The sequence below is a fragment of the Stomoxys calcitrans genome, chromosome 5 (assembly GCF_963082655.1).
Source record: "Stomoxys calcitrans chromosome 5, idStoCalc2.1, whole genome shotgun sequence".
In the NCBI taxonomy this organism is placed as follows: Eukaryota; Metazoa; Arthropoda; class Insecta; order Diptera; family Muscidae; genus Stomoxys; species Stomoxys calcitrans.
Window position 1 is genome coordinate 141,601,807 of NC_081556.1, and position 17,954 is coordinate 141,619,760.

The window sequence follows — 17,954 nt, forward strand, 5'->3', positions numbered from 1 at the left end:
TTGATTAAAGTTCATTTTAAGTTTTATTGAAAATGTATTTACTTTCTTTTAAAAAATCCGCAATTACTTTTTGGGCAACCAAATATTTGTTTAACAAATATTTTCTAATGGCTTCAATATTTTAAGTACAAAGCTCAACAACACTTCTGGCGCGATGACAAGAATACAAATGTGTCGCCGACACGAACAAAATAATACCAGGCGGTATTGGCAAAGTGCCGTCATTTTCCTATCACGGATCTCAAAGATTTTTTTTTTTTTCATTATTTATCAAATTTTTTTTCATATTTACAAATCCATTGAGATCTTTAGTTTTGAGAGTCCAAACCAATCAAAGAGTCAAGAGTCAGCTTCAAGTAGTTTTACATGCATTTTATATGGGAAAGCAAAAAACCGCCGCCGCTAGAGTCAGAGTCTAGTATCATGACGCTGAAATAGAATCTACAATAATACCAGGCGGTGTTGGCAAAGTGCCGTCATTTTCCTATCACGGATTTATCATTATTTATCAAATTTTTTTCATATTTACAAATCCATTGAGATCTTTACTTTTGAGAGTCCAAACCAATCAAAGAGTCAGCGTCAAGTAGTTTTACATGCATTTTATATGGGAAAACAAACAACCGCCGCTGCTAGAGTCAGAGTCTAGTATCATGACGCTGAAATAGAATCTCTTCTATTTTGACAGCGTCGCTCACTAAAAATGTTGCCACATTTTCATGAAAATTCGTTACGAGAATTCTTCAGAGAATTTTACCACAAATATGGTAACCCTACATGAAAAACAAACATGTTTACAAAGTTGCAAATGTTTGTATGTTTAATTTACAAAAATATACAAAATTTTTTAAGTGATAAAATTGAAATACAATTTAAATGAATTTTCGTGTACTTCGAAGTAATTAAAAAGTGTTAGAACTGTAATAATTATGCAATATTTTACCACCAGTCTCCCTGTTTCTCTTTCATCCCTAAAATTGTACTCCAGACTCTGCGTCTCTTATTTGGTTTCGCCTTCTGCGGCTTTTTATCACATTGACTTTTGATTCTTTGGTTGGGTGTAGACTCTAATTGCTCAGATAAACAAAAAAAAAAACACCCTGGCGGCTTGAAAAAAGAAGCAAACGTTTTAGGAAATTTTTCACGAAATTATTTATTTTTCATACTACTACCGCCATCTATGGGTTGCCAAAAAGTAATTGCGGGTTTTTCATATAGTCGGCGTTGACAAATTTTTTCAACGGCTTGTGACTCTGTAATTGCATTCTTTCTTCTGTTGGTTATCAGCTGTTACTTTTAGCTTGCTTTAGAAAAAAAGTGTAAAAAAAGTATATTTGATTAAAGTTCATTCTAAGTTTTATTAAAAATGCATTTACTTTCTTTTACAAAATCCGCAATTACTTTTTGGGCAACCCAATATATGCCTGATCGGCTACAACGGCCTCGTGTGTTGGAAGTAACTGCAAAATCCTATATACAAAATTTCAGCCAAATCGATTATTAATAACGCCCTTTAGGGGCGCAGGGAGTTATATTGCAACATCGATTCGTATGTTTGAAGTCATGACTAAATTATGTTATACTTTCATCTACCCAGTGGATGAAACAGGCAGCGGAAATTGTTTTTTCATGCAAAATAAAACTTAAGAAATCATTTTCAAACTTTTCCTGTTTACCCAAACAAAAATCTTTTCAATGCTTTTTATGCTCCGTAATCCTCGAAAGTTTTGCCCAGTAAATGCATCACATTTTTCAAAGGAGAAAAGTGTCTTAGCATTGGCTTGAACAACGTAATGTTCTCAAACAGATTAATTGAATGTTACTTAATAAACAAACTCCAAACTTTTTTTTTTTCAACCATTGTATTTTCTACGAATTTAATGAGGTAATTATAGTTCCTTGAATGTCACGGATTGCATCAACCGCTATGTAAAGAATTGGAAGTTCATTTAAAGTGGAACAGCAGTGTTGGTGACGGTGAATGAAAGTCTAACAGGAAACAGCATGATAACGAGAAAAACGACTAAAGAGTTGCCATATTAGATAAAATGAATAACGCAAATTAGTTCTAGGCAGATTTTAATAGGTGTATTGGGTTGCCCAAAAAGTAATTGCGGATTTTTTAAAAGAAAGTAGTTGCATTTTTAATAAAACTTAGAATGAACTTTAATCAAATATACTTTTTTTACACTTTTTTTCTAAAATTAACAGCTGATAACTGACAGAAGAAAGAATGCAATTACAGAGTCACAAGCCGCTGAAAAAATTTGTCAACGCCGACTATATGAAAAATCCGCAATTACTTTTTGGGCAACCCAATATTTTACATTTGAAGGGTCAGTTTCTCGTAAAAAAAAAAACAAATAAAAGCGTGCTAAGTTTGGCCGGGCCAAATCGTATATATCCTCCACAATGGATCGCATTTGTCGGGTTCTTTTCCCAATATCACTTTTTAGGCAAACAAAGGATAAAAAAAGAATTGCTATGCTATTGAAGCTTTATCAAGTTTTGGTGTGATTCAAACCATAATTGAATTGAATTGATGTTGAAGACCATATTGGAAGGCATTGTGTGCAATTTTAGCCATTTCGGGACTTTAGGGATTCAAGTAGTAACATTGGGAGATCGGCTTATAGGAAAGATGTATCAGGCTATAGATCGATTCAGACCATATTTGACACGTATGTTGAACGTTATGGGAGAAGCCGTTGCACAAAATTCAAATACAAAATCAGCCATCCGATTGTGCCCTCTAGATAATAATTGCGCCCTCTAGACGATTAAAAAAGTCAATATCCCAGATCGGTTTATATGACAGCTATATCAAGTTATAGGCCGATTTGAAACATATATGGCACAGTTGTTGGAAGTCATAACAAAACACGTCACGCCAAATTACAGCCAAATCGGATAAGAATTGCGCCCTCTAGTGGCTATATCAAGTTATGGACCGATTTCAACCACATTCAGCATAGTTTTTGGAAACCACCACGTCATGCCAAATTTCAGCCAAATTGGATAAGAATTGCGCCCTCTAGTGGCTTTAAAAGTCAAGATCCCAGATCGGTTTATATGGCAGCTACATCAAAACATGGACCGATATGGCCCATTTACAATCCCTACAGATTTACACTTATAAGAATTTTTTTGTGCAAAATTTCAAGTGGCTAGCTTTACTCTTTCGAATATTAGCGTGCTTTCGACCGACTGACGGACGGACATGGCTAGATCGACTTCAAATGTGATTACGATCCAGAATATATATACTCTATGGGGTTTTAGACGAGTATTTCGAGAAGTTAAGAATATTTCGAGAAGAAGTTAATGAAGAAAAAGTGCAGCGTAAGAATAATACAACAGTTTCAGAGAATATGTTGTCTTGGCATAGGCGGAACGCTGAGAGCACTGGAGACTATTCTAGATATCGCATCCATTGACATACAGAATAAGTGTGAGGCAGCCACTAGGGCTATGAGACTTAAGGCGATGGGAGAATGGATAGAGGATAGGAACAGGTCATACCATCGTGGTATAATCGAGACGACGATAGGGCGCCCGAATGGATTAAAAGAGGTTTCCGATCGGATACCTGAGATCACACTTAGGGTCGAGTGAGAGATACTGCGGCCAGAGGCACATTAATGGAACTCTGGGATTGCCATCTGGGGATCAGATGGATCAAAGCTAGAGGACGAAATGGGTCTGCTGGTCTACATTGAGAACCCAGAGACTGAGAACTGTTTTCGACTGCCGGACCTTAATGCGATGCTGCAAGCAGAGATCCCGGCGATCACGGAATGCGTGAGGTGGTGTGGTGTTAACGCGAGGACGTCTAGTATGAACATCTTTACGGATAGTAAAATTGCCGTAAGAGCAATAACAACCGAGAAGGTAAGGTCACGAACAGTCTTACAGTGTAAGAAGGAGTTTAACGCCTGGGTACCGGGAATGAAAGAACAGACGATTTTGTAGTAAAGGCCAGAGGACTGCCATCAATAAACTAGGATGACCCGAAGCCTTTCGGGTCGACGCAGTCCGAGTTATGGGCGTGGTCGACGAACGCGAATGTAACACTTTGAAACACCGAAACGTCCGGTAGGACAGTGAATAACCCATGGGGAGATCCGGATCGTGGCAAGACAAAGTTAAAGAAAGTAAGAATGAGGTCAGTATAGCTTTCGATATCATAACGGGACACATAGGACTACGAGCGCACTTATGAAAAATCGGTGCGGCAAGTGATAGCATGTGTAGGGCATGTGAAGAAGATGATAAGACGTTGGAGCATTTCCTATGTCCTTGTTCACCGGCTTTGCGGCCAACAAACTTCGGTACTTAAATGGGGCCACAACACCAGACATGGACCAACTTAGGGGCATGGTATGGAAATAAATTAAGGATTTTGTAAGTACCACGAAATTTCTAACTTAGACTTAATTTTTCGATGTTACTTTTTATACCCCCCACCATAGGAAGGGGGTATACTAATTTCGTGATTCCGTTTGTAACACCTCGAAATATTCGTCTAAGACCACCTTAGCTTTTCTCCTTCGAAATTTAGCGTGCTTACGACAGACGGACATGGCTAGATCGACATAAAATGGCGATCAGGAATTTCTTTATATATTGGGTTGCCCAAAAAGTAATTGCGGATTTTTCATATAGTCGGCGTTGACAAATTTTTTCACAGCTTGTGACTCTGTAATTGCATTCTTTCTTCTGTCAGTTTACAGCTGTTACTTTTAGCTTGCTTTAGAAAAAAAAGTGTAAAAAAAGTATATTTGATTAAAGTTCATTCTAAGTTTTATTACAAATGCATTTACTTTCTTTTAAAAAATCCGCAATTACTTTTTGGGCAACCCATAACAATATATAACCGAGGTGGTGGGTATCCAAAGAACTTAACGCCTTCTTACTTGCTTATATATATTTTTAATTATTTAATTGTTTTTTTTTTTCTTACAGCCACGCGAGTTGTTCAAATACCAATTGGAAAACTTAACCTTTTCTTCTGAATATCAAGTTGGCATTCGTGCCCGGAATTCAAAGAACATGAAAGAAAGTGCACTCTCTTGGAAAACCTTTCGAGCTCCATCCTGCTTGGAATGGCACAACCACAACTTTAACATATGTGGTAAGTGTCATTGAATTTTTTGTTCTTTTAATTTTTTTGTAATTTTTTAAAACCAAACGCATCATCATCTTCAAAGATTTCATAGAAATTCGTAACGGATAAATTTAATTTCATTTCTGTAATCAATAAAAAAAAACTTTTCATTCTAGTGATATTCATTCTCATGGTCAATCAGCCCGTATCTTTCCCCCTTGGGAGATCAATGACCAGCCTAAACGACAAACAAAATAAATTTAATTGATTTTGTGAAATTTGAAGATAACGAGGTAATGAAAAAAACGAAAGGAAAATGTTTCAACAAGAAAATTGTAAAGAAAAACCACAACAATCAATTTCATAGCAAGAGATACGTTTTCTCTTAATTGTCCTTCAGCTTAGGTTTGTGAAGTGTAGACCAACGTTATGTTGTATGTAGCCCCTCGATATGCCATAACTTCTAAAGGCTAAAACAGAATGAGTGCGTTGAGCTTTGGTTTTGAGCGTCGCATTGCAAAAATGCAACTCTTCACACAAATTCCACAAAAGCAACGCGGAAAAGTTAAAAAGTTGTCAACTTTGACGCGTGAAAGCGAGCGTCATTCTCTGTTGTCACACGTGATGTAGTGTTTTTGATCGTCAAAATTAAAAATTGATTAGCTTTTGCGAGTTGCTTTTTTAACATTTGTTTGCAGAGTTGTATTTTGCAACGCGACGCTCCTCAACGCGCTCATTCTGTTTAGGCGTTAAGTATTCTAACTTATATTTAGTACACGCAAGCACGCTATCTTATTGGGTTGCCCAAAAAGTAATTGCGAATTTTTTAAAAGAAAGTAAATGCATTTTTAATAAAACTTAGAATGAACTTTAATCAAATATACTTTTTTTACACTTTTTTTCTAAAGCAAGATAAAAGTAACAGCTGATAGCTGACAGAAGAAAGAATGCAATTACAGAGTCACAAGCTGTGAAAAAATTTGTCAACGCCGACTATATGAAAAATCCGCAATTACTTTTTGGGCAACCCAATATAAAGATATCGTATAAAGTTTTCGCACAAATTAGCACATCTTCTTGTATTATATAAAAAGAATTTGGACGCCAGATCTCGAATGCGTGCACCGGTTTAAGCGAAATTTTGTATGCCACCTCAAGGTACCCCAAAAACACAAAATTGGTATAAAATTTTTCGGTCAACTGACCTGTGGTGACGACCCATCTCAAAACCCACTCGAACGTACATGTTTACCGACTGGGACAATATGGGTATCAAATGATAGGTATTTAAGAGTAGAGTACGAACTTGGCATTAAAATTTTACCCTTATTGTCTGGGGTTTCCCACCCCCAAAAGCACCACCCAACAGGACACTTACCGCTTTGGGCATTATGGGTATCAAATGAAAGGTATTTAAAAGAAGAGTACAAATCTGACATAAAAATGTATTCCTTGGTGTCTCAGTATAGTAAAAAGCTGATATAAAAATATATTTTTTGATATCCGATGCGCCCCCACCACCGACCACAGGTCTTTGGCCGCCCCACCCCATATACACCTCAACCTGGACATATTTGTGGATTATGGCAAAAAAGGGCTCAAATCTGATATCTGTTTTATGGCCAAGTGTTTCAGGGAAGACTCATCTCATAAACTCCCCCTGAACCACACATATGTACCGACTATATCAAAATGTAGCTCGAATGTGGTTTTTGGGAGTAGAGTATGAACCTGGTATCCACTTTCGAGCAAAGGGTTTGTCTACTCCAATCCACCACCAAAACCAAGGGAATGAAGTAGATTTAACATCCAAACTTTAATGAGTGGACCCTCCCCATTACCCTATTTTCAAAATCGTCAGATCTCAGAGATGGGTGGGGCGATTAACACGAAATTAAGTTTGTTTATAACAACTCAAAATTTGATATAATTATTGAAGGTGGGATGTCTAGGGCGGCCACCCCACCCCAAGGCCCGCCAAATTCAAATGTTAACCAATAATAACAATATGAGGCTGAAATGGAAGGTATTTAAGACAAGAGCACGAATCTGATACATGGGGATCCACCTCACCCCCAAAAACACCGCCACACCGGACGGCGCAGCGGGCCTTGTCCAGCTTGTATTTATATATAGCACTCATGCCAACCAACTTTGTTGAGCCTTATATTGGTCTAAGACGGGATATAGTACAAATATATATTCTTGATCGTCATTTGTTTTATAGTCGGACGGACATGGCTACCGTCCGCCTGTCTAAAGCACTTAAAGGAGTAAAGATAATCGCTTGCAAATTTGCACCAAAATACTTCTTGTTTATATTGGTCGATTGAAATTATAAATGGGCCAAATCAGTCCATGTTAAGATATAGCTCACACACAAACCGATCTCCCAATTAGAATTCTTAAATCTCCAGAGAACGCATTTCTTATTCGAATTAGCTGATATTTTACACACGATATCTGGTCATGCCTTCCAACGACTAAATATGAACCAAATCCATAGCTCTCATATAAAACAATCCCCCGATGTAACTTATCATGGTGGAGGATATATAAGATTCGACCATGCCAAACATAACGCGCTTTTACTTGTTATACCCTCCACCATAGGATGGGGGTATACTAATTTCGTCATTCCGTTCAGAACACCTCGACATATGCGTCTAGGTTAGGTAAGATTAGGTTTAAGTGGGATTGTGCCATCAGACTCACTTAGACGTTTTCGTCCATTGTGATACCACAGGAACAGAAGAAGGAAGATGCCTTGTAGTTCCTGCCATCCACATCGCTTCAAAAAGCCCAACAACTTGAGACTGTTCACATCCGCTAAATCAGACAGGTTCTCAAAGAAATGAGAACCCAAAGTGGAATTTCTTCTGACTGCTAGTGCGGGACACACAATATTTTACACAATCTACCTGAAATTTTCGAGGTGATATTTTTCTATGACTTGTACGGCATGACAAGTTTGGTTCATATCGGTCAACTTGATAAATACCATCCATGGTGGAGGGTATATAAGATTCGGCCCGACCGAACTTGGCACGTTTTTACTTGTTATGACTTCTCACAGCTAATAAAGGGTGATTTTTTTGAGGTTAGGATTTTCATGCATTAGTATTTGACAGATCACGTGGGATTTCAGACATGGTGTCAAAGAGAAAGATGCTCAGTATGCTTTGACATTTCATCATGAATAGACTTACTAACGAGCAACGCTTGCAAATCATTGAATTTTATTACCAAAATCAGTGTTCGGTTCGAAATGTGTTCAAATTTTGACAAATTTTGTTCAGCGATGAGGCTCATTTCTGGTTGAATGGCTACGTAAATAAGCAAAATTGCCGCATTTGGAGTGAAGAGCAACCAGAAGCCGTTCAAGAACTGCCCATGCATCCCGAAAAATGCACTGTTTGGTGTGGTTTGTACGCTGGTGGAATCATTGGACCGTATTTTTTCAAAGATGCTGTTGGACGCAACGTTACGGTGAATGAACACATTTCGAACCGAACACTGATTTTGGTAATAAAATTCAATGATTTGCAAGCGTTGCTCGTTAGTAAGTCTATTCATGATGAAATGTCAAAGCATACTGAACATCTTTCTCTTTGACACCATGTCTGAAATCTCACGTGATCTGTCAAATACTAATGCATGAAAATCCTAACCTCAAAAAAATCACCCTTTACAAGTACAGTCCATAACTTGATATACAATAGTTCCTAATTGAAAAAGTTATTGACAGAACTTTTTAAATGCGATCCATGGTGGAGATTCGACCCGGACAAAATTATTTAACACGCTTTGACTTGTTACTTGTTTTGTGTTCAATTTAATTCCTTGAATATTACTAAGAGCTTTCAAGATTCCTTTAGTCATACGCTTCATTTAACTTCCTTCCAAAAGTAAGAATCCTTCAATAACTAACAAACAGACGCAAGAATTCTGTGAATAACTAATCTTAGGTTATTAAAAGATGGGCTAAAGAATTTTTTATTATGGCTTATAATATTCGTTGAAAAGCTTTTTTCAAAGAAATTTTCTCAATTTTAATGCAAGTAGACGCAAACGTATTACAGTTTGTTGTGGGAGTTTAAAAAAAGAAAAAAAAAACGTTAAAACGTATTAAGTTTGGCTATCAGTTCTATGCTTAATTTATTTTTATAAGCAGAAATGTAACAAGTAAAAGCATGTGAGGTAGGGCTGGGCCGAATCTTATGTACCCTTCACCATGGATTGCATTATCAAGTTCTTTAAACGGTTTCTCTTTATATGCAGACATTAAAAAAGGATAAAGGGAGGTCGGGAGGCGTAGCGCAGAGGTAAGAATGCCTGCCTGAGTTCGAATCCTGGCGAGAACATCAGAAACAGTAAATTGATGTACTGTACCAGTTGGTATGACATCCATTCTTCTCCTCAAAGAGATGACTGCGACACGTCGTTCAGACTCGGCTATAAAAAGCAGGTCCCTCATCGTTCAAATTAAAATTAAATCGGACAGCACTCATTGATATATGAGAAGTTTGCCCCTGTTCCTTAATTGAATGTTGGCATATTTGCAATGAGAGGTCATACAAAGTAATTCACATAGATTTTTTTTATATGTAATTGGATAAGAATTGTCTTATATAGGTGCTCAGTCAGGTGCTCAAATCAGCCCAAGAAAAACCCTGGATGACCGGGGAGATTCGCAACACTGAGAAAGAGGTCCGCAGACCTTTTAACAGAGCTCGTCGTAAAAAAGCGAATGTATATTGGGATGTAAATTACACACGGCTCAAGGAATACACTAAAATTACCAGAGCGGCAAAACGTGCCTCCTGGAAGCTTTTCTGCGAACAGGTCCGCCAAGATGAGAAAGTTTCTCTCATGTCCAAACTGAAACGTTAGTAGACGACATGGGAGTGAAACGCAGAGACAAGGGGGGATTTGTTGAGACTTTTGATGAAAACGCATTTTCCACAGGATACGACGGGACTCACGGAGCCACCGCAATTTTGGAATAATGTGGTTGATCGAAGGCTTATCATAACGGAATTTATGGTCAAGGAAGCCTTGAGGAGCTTCAAACCATTTAAGTCACCCGAACCTGGTGGAATATTTCCGGCGTTAATGCAAAAGCAGGCCGACTATCTTTCACCTCATCTGGCCACTATTTTTACACCTTGCCTAGGACTTGCATATACTCCGAAAGCCTGGCAGGAGGCAAGGGTGGTATTTATACCCAAGCACGGCAAGGCAAATTATGCGACACCAAAGGCCTACAGACTTATAAGCCTTACTTCCTTTCTACTCAAGACCATGAAACGTATTCTGGACACCATGATAGAGAGTAGGACATCCAGCGAACTGCTCAAATACAATACAGCATGCCTATGTCAAGAGAAGGTCGGTGGAGACTGCCCTGTACGAGGTTGTGCATAAAATAGAAGAATTCTTCGATGCCAAAACGTACACCCTGGCGGTGTCTATTGACATCGAGGGGGCTTTTAACAATGGTCGGACCGACACACCGATTCAATCCTTAGACCAGCACCGAGTGGACCCGGTCCTTAGAGACGAGATAAACCATATGCTAAGGAACAGGTGGATAAATTGTGTGTCCCATGGCATAAATATTAGGGAGAAAGTGGAAAGAGGCATTTTATCGCCATTCCTATGGATGACCACCATAAATTACCGATTATGGGTGATCACCATGAACGACCGATTATGGGCGACCACCATAAACGACCGATGCTGACTGAGCAGCGATATAAACCCGTCTGCTACGCAGACGATGTTATAATACTTCTAAGGGATGAGAATGCGAACGAACTATGCAGAAGGGCCGAAAAGGTCTAGCATATGGCATATGACCGGGCTAGACCCAGAGGTCTCAATGTTAACCCAGCGAAGACTGAAATATGCCTCTTCACGAGGAAGACAAAGGTTGGCCAATTTAAAGCACCACGTTTCCTCAATAAAACAATTTCGATATCTGACAAGGTCAAATACTTAGGTGTGATCTTGGACAGGAAACTGAATTGAAAGTGTCACATTCAGTAGCGTACTGAGAAGGCTCACAGACGTTGAGCACTATGTAGAGGGGCCGTAGGCTCGAAATGTGGCCTGAATTCGAGTATAGCCTACTGGCTCTAGAGGAGCGTGATTAGGCCCATACTTACTTATGCCTCAGTAGATTGGTGGACTGCGATGGAGAAAAAGTTCCAGTTAGGATTATACAAGAGGTTCATAGAACATGGTTTCCACTCCTACTAGGACAATGGGGTGACCGTTCGTAACATCCAGGGGACATAACGCCCAAAAACATTTTTGGGTGTTATGACCTACCCTGATGCTGTCTAAATGTCAAAAAATTTGTTTGGGCTTTGTGCCCGCCCAAAACTGGGTCAGAACGCCCATTGGACTTTTTGACCTTTTTTATTTTTTTTTTTAAATAAAAAAACATTTCTAATATTTTTATAAAAATTCACAACGCCTTCATTATTTGTTCTTTCTGGCATCTTTATTTTTGGGCGTTATGGCCGCCTGTATGGAGGTCACAACGCTCGAATAAAAATTGGGTATTATGATCTTCTTTAAAGCGGACATAGCGCCCAAAAAAAACTTTGGGCATTACGAGCGATCACCGGGCATTGGAGACCCCTCCGTCCCATTGACATACAGATTAAGTTTGAGGCAGCCTTGGCGACTATGAGACTTAAGGCGATGGGAGAATGGATTAAGGATGGGATCAGTTCATACCATTCCGGTATAATCGAGGCGACGATAGGAAACCTGGAAGGAATTGAAGAGGTTTCCAATCGAATACTTGAGACGACACTTGAGGTCGAGTGCGAGGCACTGGTGCCAGGGGCACAGTCTTGGATTGACGGAACCCTAGTATTGCCATATGGATCCATCAATTCTACATGGATGGATCATAAGGGCAATAACAACTGAGACGGTAAGATAACGAACAGTCTTGCAGTGCAAGAAGGAGATTAAAGCCTTCTCTGAATATGACACGGTCCACATCGTTCGGGTACCGGGCCTTAGCGGAGTAACTGGGAATGAGAAAGCAGACGATTTGGCAGTGAAGACCAGAGAACTGCCGTCAATAAACTTGGTTAACCCGAAGACTTTCGGGTCGACGCAGTCCGAGTTGAGGGTACGGGCGATAGATGCGCATGCTGCTCTGTGGAACAGAGAAACGGTCGATAGGACTGCGAAAATCCTATGGGGGGATCCAGGTTGTGAGAAAACGAGGCTATTACTGAAAGGAAGTAAAAAGAAGGTCAGTATAGCTCTCGGTATAATAGCGGGACCCATAGTACTACGAGCTCACTGTTGTAAAATCGGTGCGGCAAGTGATAGCATGTGTAGGGCATGCGGGGAAGATGATGAGACGTTGGAGCATTTCCTTTGTCATTGCCCGGAATTCGCGTTTAACAGATACCGGCACTTAGGTGGGGACACTATACCAAACGTGAACCCACTAAGGGGAGTGGCATGGAAAATATTTAAGGATTTTGTAAGTAGCACGGAATTCGTAACTTAGCTTTTGTCGAGGTTACTTTTTTGTATTTAGAGCACACAACAAGCCGATTATTTGCTTAGCTGTATGTCCAAAGTAACATAGGGCGGAATAATATCTGCATACTCTTTTCAACCTTACTTAACCTTTAGGTGCTCAAGATGTCAAATCGGTTTGCATAGGGGCTATATCAGGTTATAGCAGAACCATCGCTCAATATTTCAACAGAATTGGGCCCTCTAGAGGCTCAACAATTGTAATTGGAAGATCGATTTATATGGGCTCTATATTAGGTTTTGAACCGATTCGGACCATACTCATAACAGGTTATAGCAGAAGCCATCACTCAAGATTTCTAGAGGCTCAAGAAGTGTTATTGGGGAATCGATGGATATGGCAGCTATATTAGGTTTCGACCATACCTAAGGCAGCTGTTAAAGTTCATGAAAGACATCGTCGTGGAAAATGGTACCGGAATCGCCTAAGAATTGTATCCTCTAGTAGCTCTGGAAATATAATCTGGAGATGGGTTGGTAGGTAATTATATCTGATGTGGTCCATTTATAATCTCAACCGAACTACATCAATAAGAATTTATGAAAAATTTCGAGCGGCAAGATTTCCACATTCCTTCGACTGATGGATGAACAGACGGACGGACATGTCTAGACGACGAATTTAAAATCTCTTGACGATCAAGTTTATAAATATTGGGTTGCCCAAAAAGTAATTGTCGGTAATATAGTAGTAATATAGTCGGCGTTGACAAATTTTTTCAACGGCTTGTGACTCTGTAATTGCATTCTTTCTTCTGTCAGTTATCAGCTGTTACTTTTAGCTTGCTTTAAAAAAAAAAGTGCGCGAAACTTTGTTTACATTTGTTTGTTTGGCGTCAATTTTAATATGGGTACCACATGTATTGAATGAAATTCATTTAACAAAGCGAATTAAACGCAATGAATTCGATCCGTTTTTAAAACGAATCATAACTGGAGAGGAAAAATGGATTGTTTACAACAATGGTCCAAGCATGGTGAACCAGCTCAAACCACTTGAAAGGCTGATATCCACCAAAAGAAGGTTATGCTGTCTGTTTGGTGGGATTGGAAGGGTGTGGTATATTTTGAGCTGCTTCCAAGGAACCAAACGATTAATTCGGGTGTTTACTGTCAACAATTGGACAAATTGAATACAGCCATCAAGGAGAAGCGACCAGAATTGGTCAATCGTAAAGGTGTGATATTCCATCAGGACAACGCTAGACCGCACACATCTTTGGTCACTCGCCAAAAACTGAGTGAGCTTGTCTGAAAACTTTTGATGCATCCACCCTATAGCCCTGACCTTGCACCATCAGACTACCATTTATTTCGATCTTTGCAGAACTCCTTAAATGGTAAAACTTTCGGCAATGATGAGGCTATAAAATCGCACTTGGTTCAGTTTTTTGCAGATAAAGGCCAGAAGTTGTATGAGCGTGGAATACTAAATTTGCCAGGAAGATGGCAAAAGGTTATCGAACAAAATGGCAATTATATATTTGATTAAAGTTCATTCTTAGTTTTATTAAAAATGCATTTACTTTCTTTTAAAAAATCCGCAATTACTTTTTGGGCAACCAATACTTTATGGGGCCTTATACTAATATTTCGAGGTGTAACAAACAGAATGACCAAGTAAGTATATCCCCATCATATGGTTAAAGATTTTAAAAAATGTCCCAGCAGAGGGCCATTCGTCAATCTGATTGTAAAACTTCAAAATAAAGGTCTAAGACCCCATGATGTATATATTTTCTTGATCGTAATGGCATTTTAAGAGCTTTCGAATGACTGGGCCAAATCAGAACATGTTTAAATATAGCTTCCATACAAACCGATCGTCTGATTAAACTTCTTGAACCTTATCCGATTTGTCTGAAATATTGGATGATGATTTCTACTATGACAACCAACATCGATACTTAGTACGGTCCAAGTCTGAAATATTGGACAATGATTTCTTCTGTGACCACCAACATCGTAACCTAGTATGGTCCGATATATAGACCGATGTTCGGCCTTCTTAAGCTTCTAGAGGACACAATTCTTTGTTCAATTGGCTGGAATTTTGCAAAGTGATGTTTTTTTTTTTTTGACTCTCAACAACCATCCCAAGTATGATTCAAATATGGCTCCCATATGTAAACCAATCTCCCGAATTGAGACCTTGATCTTCTAAAAGCCGCAATTGTTATCAGATTTGGCAGAAATTTTGTAATGTTTTTTTTTTTTTGTTTTTCTTTTGCAGCACCCGAAACACCACAAAATTTGAGTGTTGAACAGGCTATGATAGACCGAAACATTTATACGCTTAACATAACATGGGATGCACCAACATATCAGCCTGATAGTTATACCTTGTATACCACGGATCTCTCACCATTGGGTAAAAGACAGAAGTTCAATGTTTCGAGGGTAAGTAGTTAAATGAAAATTTTTATAGAAATCTTTTGGAATAGATCTAACCTCTGCCTTAGGGGGGTTATATTTATTTGTCATTCCATTTGTAACATCTCGAAATATTGATCTAAAGCGATATAAAATGTATACAGAGTAGCTGGCAGAAAATGCTAAGAACTGAAAAGACCACAATTTTGTTTGAAATTTTTTTTTTACACTCATAGAAAAAAGTTCGGTGAAAATAGCAAACACGGTCTGCTGAATATTAGTAGTTAATTTTGTTGTCATTTTAGCAGTAGTTCTGTTGTTACCGCAGTAGTTCTGCTGTTACAGTAGTAGTTCTGCCATTTCAGAGCAGCAGGCTTACTGCTAAAAAGTCTGTTGTTTGCTGAAAATGACTGCTGCTTAATTATGAAGGGGATGTTAGAAGAAAAAAAAACACAAATGTAAATGTGAGTCTCAGTGGATATTTATACTCATCACTGAATGTATACTTTCCATAGTCTTTTTTCTTTAAATTTAGAAACCATGGCATGGTCAGTCATGTTCACATTAGTAGAGTAAAAACAAAAAATGAATGCGAGCTCAGCCACATTTCGAAATGTATACCAAAGGATCCGATGTTATGTGCACAAGCCATCTGTTGATCAGGTAGCTTCTTTACAGTAATATTCTACAAATTAAAATCAAAATTCAAATTCAAAAAATTCAAGTAAAAGCGTAGTTGAAGGGCATTATTTTATTCTACATACCAAACTTCTGTCAAACCAGCAAAAATTAAAGCTGCTAGGAACCGAACAAGGATGATCGAGAGACCGGTTTACATGGGAGCTATATCAGGTTATTGACTGATTTGGGCAGTACTCGACACATTTGTTGAAAGTCATAACAGAACACTTTGTGCAAAATTTCAGCTAAATCGGACAAAAATTGCGGCTCAAGAAGTCAAATCGGGAGATCGGTTTATATGGGAGCTATATCAGATTACTGACCGATTCGGACCGTACTTGGCAGAGTTGTTGAAAGTCATAACAACACACTATGTGCAAAATTTCAGGCAAATCGGACAAAAATTGCGGCTTGTAAGGGCTCAAGAAGTCAAATCGGGAGATCGGTTTATATGGGAGCTATATCAGATTATTGACCGATTCGGACCGTACTTGGCACATTTGTTGAAAGTCATAACAAAACACTATATGCTCAATTTAAGCTAAATCAGACAAAAATTGCGGCTTGTAAGGGCTCAAGAAGTCAAATCGGGAGATCGGTTTATATGGGAGCTATATCAGATTACTGACCGATTCGGACCGTACTTGACACATTTGTTGAAAGTCATAACAAAACACTACATGCTAAATTTCAGCCAAATCGGACAAAAATTGCGGCTTTCACGGGCTCAAGAAGTCAAATCCGGAGATCGGTTTATATGGGAGCTATATCAGATTATTGACCAATTCGGACCGTACTTGACACAGTTGTTGAAAGTCATAACAGAATACTATGTGCAAAATTTCAGCTAAATCAGACAAAAATTGCGGCTTTCGCGGGCTCAAGAAATCAAATCGGGAGATCGGTTTATATGGGAGCTATATCAGATTACTGACCGATTCGGGCCGTACTTGGCACATTTGTTGAAAGTCATAACAAAACACTATATGCTCAATTTCAGCTAAATCAGACAAAAATTGCGGCTTGTAAGGGCTCAAGAAATCAAATCGGGAGACCGGTTTACATGGGAGCTATATCAGGTTATAGACCAATTTAAACCATACTTGGCACATATGTTGAAAGTTATAACAAAACACTATATGCTTAATTTCAGCCAAATCAGACAAAAATTGCGGCTTTCACGGGCTCAAGAAGTCAAATCGGGAGATCTGTTAATATGGAAGCTATATCCAAATCTGAACCGATATGGCCCATTTGCAATCCCCAATGACCTACATCGATATTTAGCATCTGTACAAAATTTCAAGTGGCTAGTTTTACGCTATTGACCTCTCTCGTGATTTCGGCAGACAGACGGACGGACATAGCTAGATCGACTCAGAGCGTCGGGGTCTTTATGGGGTCTAAGACAAATATTTCGAGGTGTTACAAACGGAATGACTAGATAAGTATACCCCCATCCTATGGTGGTGGGTATAAAAATAGCATTACATGTTTTCAGCAAATTTTTGTACTTAAAACAGAAGGTTTTGTTTGCAGATTTAGCTGACCGAAATGTTTGCTGAAACAGCATAAATGTCTGCTTTCCCATTTTCAGCTGACAAAAACTGCTGTTTCAGCAAACATTTTTGATATTTTGAATAACAAGCTTGGTCGAGTGTATTCAAATGACGAAAATGTGTAGTAGTAATGTAAATTGGTTTGTTACGGCCACCTAATGCCTTGACTATATCCATGAGCAGTCAGCTGCATGAATGTAATCTCTAGGTATTTTGATCGATTCCCGTTCAATGGCTATGTTCAGCGCATCCATACTGCCATAATTTTATGAATGCGTCATTCCGTTTGTAACACATCGAAATATTGGTCTAAGACCCCACAAGGTACATATATTCTTGATCGGCATGACATTTTAGTAAGATCTAACCAAGTCGGTCGTCTGCCTATCTGTCGAAAACACTCTAACTTTTGAAGGAGTAAAGCTAGTCGCATGCAATTTTTCACAAATAGTTCCAATTAATGTAGGTCAGTTGGGATTGTAAATGCGCCATATAGGTTGTTTGTTTTGATATAACTCTCATATAAACCGATCTCCCGATTATACTTTTTGGGCCTCTAGAGAGCGCAAATCTTATCCGATTTGGCAGAAATTTTCTGCTTTAACGTTTTGCATGACTCGAAGATATGTCCCATATAGGGTCCAGATATAGCTCTC

General features: G+C 38.7%; 1 protein-coding gene across 1 annotated transcript in view; it reads left to right on the forward strand.

Moving 5' to 3' along the window:
* Window positions 1-17,954, forward strand: part of LOC106086997 (tyrosine-protein kinase receptor torso) — a 147,592-nt gene that overhangs the window by 78,220 nt on the left and 51,418 nt on the right. Inside the window, exons 5-6 of the mRNA XM_059368461.1 lie at window positions 4,966-5,134; window positions 14,919-15,085. Coding sequence (XP_059224444.1) covers window positions 4,966-5,134; window positions 14,919-15,085 — 336 coding nt within the window. The remainder of the gene's footprint in view (window positions 1-4,965; window positions 5,135-14,918; window positions 15,086-17,954) is intronic.